Source organism: Vulpes vulpes, chromosome 4 (assembly GCF_048418805.1).
Source record: "Vulpes vulpes isolate BD-2025 chromosome 4, VulVul3, whole genome shotgun sequence".
NCBI lineage: Eukaryota > Metazoa > Chordata > Mammalia > Carnivora > Canidae > Vulpes > Vulpes vulpes.
In genome coordinates, this window is record NC_132783.1 from 79,157,676 (window position 1) to 79,170,511 (window position 12,836).

A 12,836-nucleotide genomic window follows, 5' to 3' on the forward strand; every position below is an offset into this window, starting at 1 on the left:
GGGTCTCCAGGATCACGCCCCGGGGGCGCTAAACCACTGAGCCACCGGGGCTGCCCTAGATATATTTTTTAATCAGAATTTTTACCTTAACAGAATAGCTTGAGTATTTTTGAGGGCACTAAATGCTTCAAAAACATCATTTTAATAGATTTACAATAGGCTTTTAGGTAGGCTATAAATTATTTAAGTATTTCCCCTTTAGTGAATATTTAAGTTATTTCTAATTTTTCACTTGTATAGATAATGTAGTAATGAAACTTGTTGAATATCATTTGCATTTCTGATTCTGTAATTATAACAGATTCCTAAAAGCAAAATCCCTAGGTCAAAGTATATAGACACCTTAACTCACACATATAAACTTACCTTCAGAAAGAGTATACCAAGTTAGACAGCATATGAAAGTGTTCCACCATTAGTAACATGATAGAATAAAACATATCTTGAGTTTTTATTTGTGTTTCTTGGATTATTCTAACCAGACTGTATAGAGCAGAAAGTCAGAACCTCTTTTTGTTTTTCCTGTGATGATCTCAGTTCCTAGAATAGTGCCTGGCACACAATATTTATTGAATTAATTAAGTAAATTTATACACTGAGCATACACCAAAAGTGGACTTTGATATATTGCTGACAAATACTTAGGAGTTCTTAACACAGAATCATCTGGCAGCCAACATTTCTCTTTCAGGGGCATCATTGTTATTGTCAATTACAGTTCATTTATGAAATTACATGGAAATTTTATTATAGAATGTCTTTATTATTTTAGAAAACATAGAAAACAAATTAAAGTTCTGATAATGAAGCATAGTTTTCATCAATTTAATAGAATTAATGCAATTTTAGAAGCCATGCGTGTGCCAAAAGGAGCATATTTTTAACCTCATTGAACTTCAGCCTCATTAGTCCTAGCTGTCAGCTACATCTTCAGTTGGATGAAAAAATATATATTGAAAAGATTTTTCTAATTTTTCCATAGTGATCATGAATTACATGTGAAAGGTTTTTTTTTAAGATTTTACTTATTCATGAGACACACACACACACACACACACACACACACACACACACACACACACACAGAGGCAGACACAGACAGAGGGAGAAGCAGGCTCTCTATGCAGGGAGCCCGACGTGGGACTCCATTCTGGGTCTCCAGGATCAGGCCCTGGGCTGAAGGCGGCGCTAAACCACAGAGCCACCCGGGCTGCCCACAAGTTTTTAAAATACAGTGTTTAAATACTCTTCTGAACTTTTCTTAACTAGTTTAAAAGAGGGGATCCCTGGGTGGCTCACCGGTTTGGCGCCTGCCTTTCACCCGGGGCATGATCCTGCAGACCTCGGATGGAGCCCCACATCCGGCTCCCTGCGTGGAGCCTGCTTCTCCCTCTGCCTGTGTCTCTGCCTCTCTCTCTGTGTCTCACGAATAAATAAATAAAATCTAAAAAAAAAAAAAAAGAACAGTTTAAAAGAATAAATTTTGTAACTAAGTTTTATGAGGCTTCTAAATTGCATTGGTTCTTAAATGGAAACAGTTTCTTTAAAGGGGAAAGATCTGGGGATCCCTGGGTGGCTCAGCGGTTTAGCGCCTGCCTTTGGCCCAGGGCGCGATCCTGGAGTCCCGGGATAGAGTCCTACGTCAGGCTCCTGGCATGGAGCCTGCTTCTCCCTCCTCTTGTGTCTCTGCCTCTCTCTCTCTCTCTCTCTCTCTCTCTCTCTCTCTGTCTATCATAAATCAATCAATCTTAAAAAAATAAATAAATAAAGGGAAAAGATTCTTAAAGGCTAATAGCCAGTATCATTTGCCTATTTAACACCACTTCCCTCAGTCCCACCCATCCTCTACCCACAACACACTAGTACTTTACTTTTCCTAAAAGAACTCTGATTTTGTTTGGAGAGGCAATATGCTCAGCCCCATCAAAGAATCATATATATGTATATGTACGTATGAATGTATATGCATGTATAGAGACAGCCACCTTTTGTGTCCTCATGTGACAGAAAGGAGAGCAAGCTCTCTTCTTATAGGAGCACTAATCCCATCATGAGGGCCCCACCCTCATAACCTCATCTAAACCTAATGACATCACAAAGGCTTCCATTCCCAAATACCATCACAGTTGGGGTTACAACCCTAACTTATGAATTGGGGGTAGGAGGGGTGGGGTTGGGTAGGGGACACAATTCAGTCCATAGCACCATTCCTGCCAATACCTTGATTTTAGCCCAGTGCAATCCATTTTGGACTTTTGAACACTAGAAGTATAAAATAATAAATTTGTGTTGTTGTTAGCCACTGAACTTGTGGTAATTTGTTATAGCAGCAATAGGAAATTAATACAGTCTAATATCCTGTTCTACAAAATTCTAAGAATAACAACGGTCAATACTTACTGAGCATTTATTATGTGCTAGACATGGTTCTAAGAGCATTTAATTCTCAGAGCACTCCCATAAGATAAATATTATTATAATTCCCATCTCCCATCTTACAGATAAATATATGGAAGCTCAAAAAGTTTAAGTATGATGGTATTTGGAGATATATATCACATCTTCCTTATCCATTCATCTATCAATGGGCACTTGGGCTGCTTTCATAATTTGGCTATTGTAAATAATGCTACAATAAACATTGAGGTGCAGATATCCTTTCCAACTAGTGTTTTCTTATTCTTTAGGTAAGTATCCAGTAGTAGAATTACTGAAATATATATGGTAGTTCTTTTTTTATTTTTTGAGGAATCTTCATACTGTCTTTCACGGTGGCTGCACCAGTTTACATTCCCACCAAGGGTGCATGAGGGTTCCTTTTTCTCCACAACCTTGCCAAAACTTGTTTCTTGTGTTGATTTTAGCCATTCTGACACATGTGAAGTGATATCTCATTGTGGTTTTGATTTGTACTTCCCTGATGATGAGTGATGTTGCACATTTTTTCGTGCGTCTGTTGGCCATCTGTGTCTTCTTTGGAGAAATATTTTTTTTTTTTTTTTTTTTTTTGGAGAAATATTTGTTCATGTTTTCTGCTCACTCTTTAGCTGGATTATTTGGTTTTTTGGTATTGAGTTGTACAAGTTCTTTGTATGTTTTGGATACTAACCTTTAATTGGATATGTCATATGCAAATATCTTCTCCCATTCAGTAGATTGTCTTTTATTTCGTTTCCTTCACTGTACAGAAGCTTTTTATTTTGATGTAGTTCCAATAGTTTATTTTTGCTTCTATTTCCCTTGTTTCAGGAGATATACCTAGAAAAATGTTGCTATGACTAAGGTTAGAGAAATTACTGCCTGTGCTCTCTTCAAGGATTTTCACAGTGTTAGGTCTCACACTTAGGTCCTTAATCCATGTTGAGTTTATTTTTGTGTATGGTGTAAAAGAGTGATCCAGTTTCATTCTTTTGTATGTAGCTGTCTAGTTTTCCCAACACCATTTGTTAAAAAGACTGTTTTTTTCCTACACATTTTCTTGCCTTCTTTGTCAAAGAATGATTATCATGTAATCGTGGCTTTATTTCTGGGCTCCCTTTTCTGTTTCATTAATCTTATGTGTCTATTTTTGTGCCAGTTATACATTTTGATTAATACAGCTTTGTAATATAACTTGAAATTGGGAATTGTGGTACCTCTAAATTTGTTCTTTTTCAAGATTGTTTTTTGTCTATTCAGGGTCTTTTGTGGTTCCATAAAAATTTTAGGATCATGGGACGCCTGGGTGGCTCAGTGGTTGAGCATCTGCCTTCGCCTGCAGTCCTGGGATTGAGTCCTGTATCGGGCTCCCTGTATGGAGTCTGCTTCTCCCTCTGCCTCTGTCTTTGCCTCTGTGCCTCTCATGAATAAATAAAATCTTAAAAAAAAAAATTAGGATCATTTGTTCTAGCTCAGTGAAAAATGCTGTTGGTATTTTGACAGGGATTGCATTAAATCTGTAGATTGTTTTGGGTACTACAGATATTTTAACAATATTGGTCCTTATAACCCATGAGCATGGAATATCTTTCCATTTGCTTGTGTGGTCTTCAATTTTTAAGCTTTATTTATTTATTTGAGTGAGAGAAAGAGTACAAGTGTGAGGAACAGAGAGATAAGAAGGAGAGAGAATCTCAAGCAGACTCTGCACTGAGCAGGGACCCCAATTTGGGGCTCGATCCCATGACCCCAAGATTAATACCTAAGCTGAAACCAAGAGACTGACGCTCAACTGACTGGACACCCAGGCGACCCAAGGAATTTTTGTTTGTTTAATCAATTGATATCCTGTTAGTACTCTATGGTGACAGATTATGCTTAAGGTAGAGCTCATAATAATTTATTTTTCAAAAATTACTTTATATTTCCATAGGGTGTGTAGGTGGCTCAGTCAGTTAAGCGTCTGCCTACTCAAAAAAAAAAAAAAAAAAAAGCATCTGCCTTCTGCTCAGGTCATGATCTCAGGGTCCTGGGATTGAGCCCTTTGTTGGGTTCCCTGCTTCTGAGGAGTCTGCTTCTCCCTCTCTCTCTGCTGCTCCCCGACCCCTGCTTCTGCTCTCTTTCAAATAAATGAATAAAATCTTTTAAAAAATTACTTTGTATTTCTTTTTTTTTTTTAATGATTCTTTTTTTTTAAAATTTTTATTTATTTATGATAGTCACAGAGAGACAGAGAGGCAGAGACATAGGCAGAGGGAGAAACAGGCTCCATGCACCAGGAGCCTGATGTGGGATTCGATCCCGGGTCTCCAGGATCGCGCCCTGGGCCAAAGGCAAGCGCCAAACCACTGCGCCACCCAGGGATCCCTACTTTGTATTTCTTAAATACCAAGCACATTTTAGACTTCGGAGATAAAATGACAAGTCACTCCCTTTCAAATAATTCTCAACTAGTGGGAAAACCAACATAAAAATAATAAATATGAAAGTAATATATAGCTAAAATGCTTAGGAAGACAGTAAGAGAGCAATAACTCTGCCCAGGAGATAGTCAGAGGGAGCTCCAGAGCTGAAGTGACATTTGAGTTGGTCCAAGTACACAAAAAAAGTGTTTGGCATTTCCAGAAGGTGGAAACAGGCATCTTAGGCACAGTGCATGGACTGTTGACAAGGTAAATTGGATACAGAAATAGAGAGGGGAGGAGGATAGGAGAGAGTAAAGATGAGGCTTTAAAGATCTCCTGGAGCCAATGTCTACAATTTGGTCTTCATCTCAGTAGATTCAGAAATCCAAAGTTCACTTCAACAGTGACTGTGTGTGAGGCTCCAATGCTAAGTACCCAGGAAGAGGAGAGAGCCTCATGAGTGAGTTATACTCCTCTATTCCAAGGTTCTAATTTTCATTTCTGAAGATGTCTTTCTTTTCCCTTCCCTCCCCTTTAAAATTAATTTTTATTTCATTTCATTTTTTTTTTAAGATTTTATTTATTTATTCATGAGAGACACACACAGAGAGAGAGGCAGAGACACAGGCCAAGAGAGAAGCAGGCTCCACACAGGGAGCCTGATGTGGGACTCGATCCTGAGACTCTAGGATCACACCATAGGCCAAAGGCAGGCACTAAAGCGCTGAGCCACCCAGGGATCCCTTGATTTCATTTCTGTAAGGAAAAAGCAGCATAACCTCCCACTAAAACAGTGAGAGAAAAATTGAGACAGGTAAAGTTTAAGCAGCTTGCTTTTCTTTACCTAGTAAGTGGGTCTGCACAAATTCTGGCATCCTGGTTAACCTAATGGCTGCTCCTGACGTGCAGGTATCAGGCAGGATGTTTTTCAAATGACCAAAATAATTTAAAATTTTCTTAGTATTTATTTGAGAGAGCAAGTGAGTAGGAGTAGGGGCAGAGGAGTGGAGGGAGAAGCATAGGAGCCCAATGTGGGGCTTGATCCCAGGACCCTGGGATCATGACCTGAGCCGAAGGCAGATGCTTAACCAAGACTGAGCCACCCAGGCACCCTTCTTCTTTAGTTTTACTCACGTTCCATTTGGGCCCCTAGAGTGGTTTTATATGCTCTTCAATAATGTTAAACCGTTACAGGATTTCTTCTCCTTTGGTGCCCATGGTTCTTGGTCATGCTTCAAAGAATGAAGAGGTAGACCAGAGAGAGATTGGTAGGCAGCAAAGCAAAGTTTATTGAGCAATTTGTTGAGCTATATAGCACAAAGCTCCCAAAGAAGGAGGAGACCCAAGAGGGTTGCCACTGAAATTTCTAAGTCTAGAAGTTTCTATGGGGTTGCTGGCAGACTGTTTAATCTGATTAACCCTCCAAGAGCCTGTCACCCAATCAGGTTTTTGTCATCTATCTATCACATGGGAAAAGGCAGAGTGTTCCTTCCAGGATGGTGTAAAATCCTTTTAAGGGTGGTATCCTTTTAGGGAGGGGGGGCCCCTTGTCTCTGCCTGCCTTTCTTCCAACTATCCTTCATTAAAACAAATATGCTAGAGGAGGGGTGTGGGGAGATGAAGTGAAAATGTGATGGACAGGGGCAGCCCAGGTGGCTCAGCAGTTTAGCACTGCCTTCAGCCCAGGGCCAGATCCTGGAGACCCGGGATCGAGTCCCATGTCGGGCTCCCTGCATGGAGCCTGCTTCTCCCTCTGCTTATGCCTCTGCCTCTCTCTCTCCCTCTGTGTGTCTGTCATGAATAAATAAATAAAATCTTAAAAAAAAAAGAAAGAAAAGAAAAAGAAAAGGTGATGGACATTAAGGAGAGCACATGATGGGGGCAGCCCAGGTGGTTCAGTGGTTTCGCGCAGCCTTCAGCCCGGGGCATGATCCTGGAGACCTGGGATCGGGTCCCACGTCGGGCTCCCTGCATGGAGCCTACTTCTCCCTCTGCCTATGTCTCTGCCTCTCTCTCTCTCTCTCTCTCTCTCTCTATCTCTGTGTCTCTCATGGATGAATGAATGGAATCTTAAAAAAAAAAAAAAAAAGGAAAGCACATGATGTAATGAGCACTGTAATGAATCACTGACCTCCACCTCTGAAACAAATACATTATATGTTAATTGAATTTAAATAATAATAAAAACACATATTAAAAAAGATATACTTTTATAGAACTTATTAAAGCTTTATGGTTGTGTCCTTAAAATAAATAAAGAAAACAAATAATGCTGTTTCAATAGAAATCAATCACCCCCAGAGGGTACAAGTTCATAAATCTAAATTTATGATTTCTCAACTATACTTGTATCTCTTTTTAAAACTTTTTAAAGTTAGGGGCACCTAGGTGGCTCAGTGGGTGAGCCTTTGCCTTCGGCTCAGGTCATGATCCTGCAGTCTTGGGATCGAGTCCTACATCAGACTCCTCGCAGGGAGCCTGCTTCTCCCTCTGCCTATGTCTCTGTCTCTCTCTCTGTGTCTCTCATGAATAAATAAAATCTTTTAAAAATAAAAAATAAATAAAACTTTTTATAGTTTTTAATAATCAATTTAGTATATGAATATAATCTCCTTATAAACAATAAGATGGTACAGAAAAAAACAAAAATCCCATTTGACAATTCCCTGTCCCACTACCTTCCCCAGAGGTCTATCATGTTCATTTTTGAGAAGAATAGATACTTTACTGAATTCTAATCTACCATGTAAATGTAGAGAAATCATAAGCCTCCCTTGTTCAAATAGCTTAGTCATTAACCTGCTCATGGGTGTGCTTGGGAACACTAATACTTATTCGTCCTTCTTTTTTTTTATATATATATTTTTTAAATTTTTATTTATTTATGAGAGTCACACACAGAGAGAGAGAGGCAGAGACAGAGCAGAGGGAGAAGCAGGCTCCAAGCACTGGGAGCCCAACGTGGGACTCGATCCCAGGTCTCCAGGATCGCGCCTTGGGCCAAAGGCAGGCGCTAAACCGCCGCGCCACCCAGGGATCCCCTTATTCATCCTTCTATAATACCTAGTTTGTTTATGGGTCTCCTGTGGCTAGAGACAACAGAAAATTGATTCATGTTATATCCTGTTTGCACAAAAGAACTTACTTAGCTTTTGCTTATAACTGCTGCCTCAAAATTAGGCTATTCATTAGTAAATACCAGTTTAGTTTCTTGAAAATGTAAACACTTAAAAACAGAGTACTGGCATTCAATGTGTACATCAACACTGTCTACTTTACTAGCTGGTAGGAAGAAAATAACTATAAAAAAGAATTACATTTGGGGTACCTGGGTAGCTTAGTCAGTTAAGCATCTGCCTTTGGTTCAGGTCATGATCCCAGAGTCTTGGATCAAACTCCACATCAGGCTCCCTGGTCAATGGGGAACTTGCTTCTCTCTCTCCCTCTGCCTGCTGCTCCCCCTGCTTGTCCTCGCTCTCTCCCTCTCTCTCTGTGTCAAATAAATAGACAAAATCTTTTTTAAAAATACTATTTTAAGTAAAATAAGTTTTACATCAAAATTTGGAAGAAATAGCTTCTTGGCCTCTTGGCTAAGATCTAAGTGCAAAATTTGGAAGAAAAGGGATGCCTGGGTGGTTCACTGTTTGAGGGAGTGTCTGCCTTTGGCTCAGGGTGTGATCCTGGGTCCCAAGATTGAGTCCCAAATTGGCTTCCCATGGGAAGCCTGTTTCTCCCTCTGCCTATGTCTCTGACTTTCTCTGTCTCTTATGAATAAATAAAATCTTTTTAAAAAATTTTTGGAATAAAATTTATGTTTAAATTAGTTTCATCTAGCTATGAAGAAATATATATGGCACTCTACTACTTTGTGTTTACTTTTATGCATTTTCCCAGACTCAACAGACCTCTGGAACACTGCCTTTGTTAAAATGTTAGCCTGGTTTTGTTAAAAGAATAGCCTGGTTTTGATTTCATCAACTATTTTTATGTTCAAACACCCACTGTTTGAAATTTCTACATTTCTGTTGGTTTATGGCTCTCATCATCATGACTATTTATTGACCAAATTTTTATTTCTATTGTTTTTTAAATTATTTTAGAGACAGAAACAGTATGAGAGGGGCAAAGAGCAGAAGAGAGAGAAAAAATCTCAAGCAGACTCCCTGCTGAGCATGGAGCCCAACACAGTGCTCATTCTCACAACTCTGAGATCATGACCTGAGCCAAAACCAAGAGTACAATGTTCAACTGACTGAGCCACCCAGGTGCCCTATCAACCAATTTGTTTTAAATATTTTACGTATTTATTTGTGAGAGAGAGAAAACACGAAGAGGGGAGTATCAGAGGGAGAAGCAGACTCCCCACTGAGCAGGGAGCCCGATGTGGGGCTCGATCCTGGGATTCTAGGATCATGACCTGAACGAAGGCAAATGCTTAAACTGATTGAGCCAGCCAGGTGCCCTCTATCAAAGGATTTTTTAAAAAATACTTTGACTACTTGAAAATAAGACCCACATTCTTGGGGTCCCTGGGTGGCGCAGTCACTTAAGCATCTGCCTTTGGCTCAAGTCGTGATCCTGGGGTCCTGAGATTGAGCCCTGCATGGGGCTCCCTGCTCAGCAGGGAGTCTGCTTCTCTCTCTCCCTCTCCCTCTGCCCCTGCTTGTGTACTCACTCTCTCTTTGCCAAATAAATAAATAAAATCTTAAAAAAAAAAGAGAGACCCACATTCCTGCCTCCAAAGAAGTTCAAGGAGTTAGAATGAACTACAGAAAATAGATTATAAACTGATGTTATGATTCTAAGTAATAAAAACATGATTCAGTACTTTGTTTGCAGTAGTAAAACTCTCACATATGCCAAAAATTGCTTTGGCTCTTTCTACTGTTCTATAAAGAAGCTATATTTGACGATCCAACTATATTACATATTTATATTTTGAATTCTGAATTTATTTTTGAATTCTGAATTTATATTTTAGTTTCATAAGATTCATCAATCTCTTTGTAATGCACGGGTGAAATTTTGGTCTATCTTGAAATTAATGGGTAAAAGTGAGTCTACAGAGTCTTTAGAGAAAAATAGTCTCTCTATATACACATACTATTGGGGTTTAACTTTTAGCAATGGTGGGAAGTAGTGGGTTTTTAAATGTTATGGATTTTATTACAATCTCTTGAATAAGTAAACAAAATAATAACTCTTAAAACTGTGTAGCCTTCCTATTTATATATACCCTTCTGTTCTTTTTATGTACACTTACAAATGCATGCTTACATTCAATCCCAGGTTTTGGCACCAATCAAATAAATGCATGCTTTTAAGAAATATACATATATTCTTTATATATAGTCATATATATGATATATAGATAATATGCAAATTCATATACAGACATAAAATATGTAGTTAACACAAAAGAAAGCAGTAATGGTGGAGCAGAGAAACAAAAAGACATATGAATAAAATAAATAGGAAATGGCAGAATTAAACCCTACTTAATCAGTAGTTATATCAAATGTAAATGGAATATACTCTCTAATCAAAAGGCAGAGATCGAGGGATCTCTGGGTGGCTCAGCGGTTTAGCACCACCTTCGGCCCAGGGTGTGATCCTGGAGTCCTGGGATCAAGTCCCACATCAGGCTCCCTGTATGGAGCCTGCTTCTCCCTCTGCCTGTGTCTCTGCCTCTCTGTGTCTCTCATGAATAAATAAATACAATCTTAAAAAAAAAAAAAGGCAGGGATCAGCAGAATTTTTTTTAATGAACTAACTATGCATAATGGAGCTGAAGTGACCATACTAATATTAGACAAAACAGACATTAAAGACAAAAGTTGGGGATCCCTGGGTGGCGCAGCGGTTTGGTGCCTGCCTTTGGCCCAGGGCGCGATCCTGGAGACCCGGGATCGAATCCCACGTCGGGCTCCCGGTGCATGGAGCCTGCTTCTCCCTCTGCCTGTGTCTCTGCCTCTCTCTCTCTCTCTCTGTGTGTGACTATCATAAATAAATAAAAATTTTAAAAAAATTTTAAAAAAATAAAGACAAAAGTTGTTATTAGAGACAAAGAGAGACATTTTATAATGATAAAAGGATCAATTCGTTAGGAATATATAATAATTATAAACATATATGCACCTAACAACAAAACCCCAAAACACCTGAAGCAAAAACTGGCAGAATTGGAGGAATAGATAACTTAGTAATAATAGTTGGAGATTTCAAGCCTACTTTCAGTAACAGAACAACTAGACTGAAGATCAGGAAAGAAGACTTTAGTAACACTATAAACCAACTAGACCTAACAGACATCTATACAGCATCTCCCAACAGTGAACAACACATTTTTCTCAAATACACATGGAACATTCTCCAAAATAGATTATATGTTAGATCATAAAACAAGTCTCTGTTTGGGATGCCTGGGTGGCTTAGTGGTTGGACCTCTGCCTTTGGCTCAGGTCATGATCCCAGGGTGCTCATATCATGACCTGTATCCCTGCTCAGTGAGAAGCCTGCTTCTTTCCCCCCTGTCCCTATCCCCCTGCTTGTGCTCTCTTGCTCTGCACTCTATCTCAAATAAATAAGTAAAATCTTTTTTTTTAAAAAGGTTATATTAGATTATAACTCAAAGTATAAAATTAATATCCAATAGTCTGTACAGACATAAAAACTGGAAGGAAGGAAGGAAGGAAGGAAGGAAGGAAGGAAGGAAGGAAGGAAGGAAGGCTGGCTAAATTTCTTTTATAGAAAAATCCAAATAATTTATCTAGCTACTCTCCCTTCCAGGAGATGAACTTATATGCCCCTGCCCCCTTGAGTGTGGGTTGCCTTCAGTGACTTGTTTCCAAAGAGTAGAACATAGGAAGAGAATTTTAAAAAGTAACAGTGAAACTTGTTAACCTGGCAGAAACCTGGCAAATACTTCAGCCAGGTGGTCAAAGCTAAGGTGATCTGTGATAAGTCATGTTGATAATATGTACTCTCGACACTGTAAGGATAATGGCACATTACCTCTGTGGTCATCTTCCCAAGAACCCATAACCCCTGTATAATCATGAGAAAAACATCAGAAAAATCCCAGTTGAAAGATATTCTACAGGGATACCTGGGTGGTTCAGTGGTTGAGTGTCTGCCTTCAGCTCAGGGTGTGATCCTGGGGTCCTGGGAGCAAGTCCCTCACCAGGCTCTCCTCGAGGAGCCTGCTTCTCCCTCTGCCTATGTCTCTGCCTTTCTCTGTGTCTCTCATGAATAAATAAAATCTTAAGAAAAAAAAGAAAAAGAAAAAGATATTCTACAAAATACATCACCAGCAGATAGTAAGGAGACATAATGACTAAAATAAGGTAGTATCCTGGATAGGATCCTGGGAAAAAGGACATTAATTAATTTATTTATTTTTATTTATTTTTTATTCTCCAACTTTTAGCTCAGGAGTTATCTCCTTCAGAAATCTTTCTCTGAAAAAAAAAAAAAAAGAAAGAAAGAAAGAAAAGAAATCTTTCTCTGAAGCCCCAGGTTGTGCTGTTTTTACTCTATGCTCCTCAATCATTCTTTGCTTATCTTATTTGAATACATGCTATAGTTAATATTTTTATTTAATGGAATGTACCTATATACTTCTGAAATGCAAGGACAGCTTCACTTTATGTACTTTATTTTTTGTGGACTAAAACATATATACTGACCTACTAAGAATTCAGTAATGCCCTCAATTTCTATTTTATTTACAGCACCTGTATCTGCCAATATTAGAAAAGTAGCAGTACCTTATATGTAACATATTCTGTCCAGAGGTGACACTTGGTATTCATAGGAGTTCACAGATTACTCTGAAATAATTTGCTGCCTCCCAACACAGTGCTTAGGACACCATACTTAATTTAAAAATTATATTAAATTCACTGTTGAGGAGGATCCCTGGGTGGCTCAGCAGTTTAGCGCCTGCCTTTGGCCCAGGGCATGATCCTGGAGCCCCGGGATCGAGTCCCGCGTCAGGCTCCCGGCATGGAG

The 12,836-nt window shown here is 39.1% G+C and overlaps 1 protein-coding gene across 5 annotated transcripts in view; it reads right to left on the reverse strand.

Annotated features, from left to right (window-relative positions):
- Positions 1–12,836, reverse strand: part of PBLD (phenazine biosynthesis like protein domain containing) — a 43,801-nt gene that overhangs the window by 25,351 nt on the left and 5,614 nt on the right. Inside the window, exon 1 of one of the 5 annotated variants that reach the window (XM_072756181.1) lies at positions 1,300–1,401. The exons of 2 other annotated variants lie outside the window; for them this stretch is intronic. In XM_072756181.1, the coding sequence (XP_072612282.1) occupies positions 1,300–1,330 (31 nt within the window). In that variant the 5' untranslated portion in view covers positions 1,331–1,401. Of the gene's footprint in view, positions 1–366; positions 543–1,299; positions 1,402–12,836 lie in introns of those variants that run through there. 2 more of the 5 variants (XM_072756182.1, XM_072756183.1) reach the window with 2 other exon arrangements.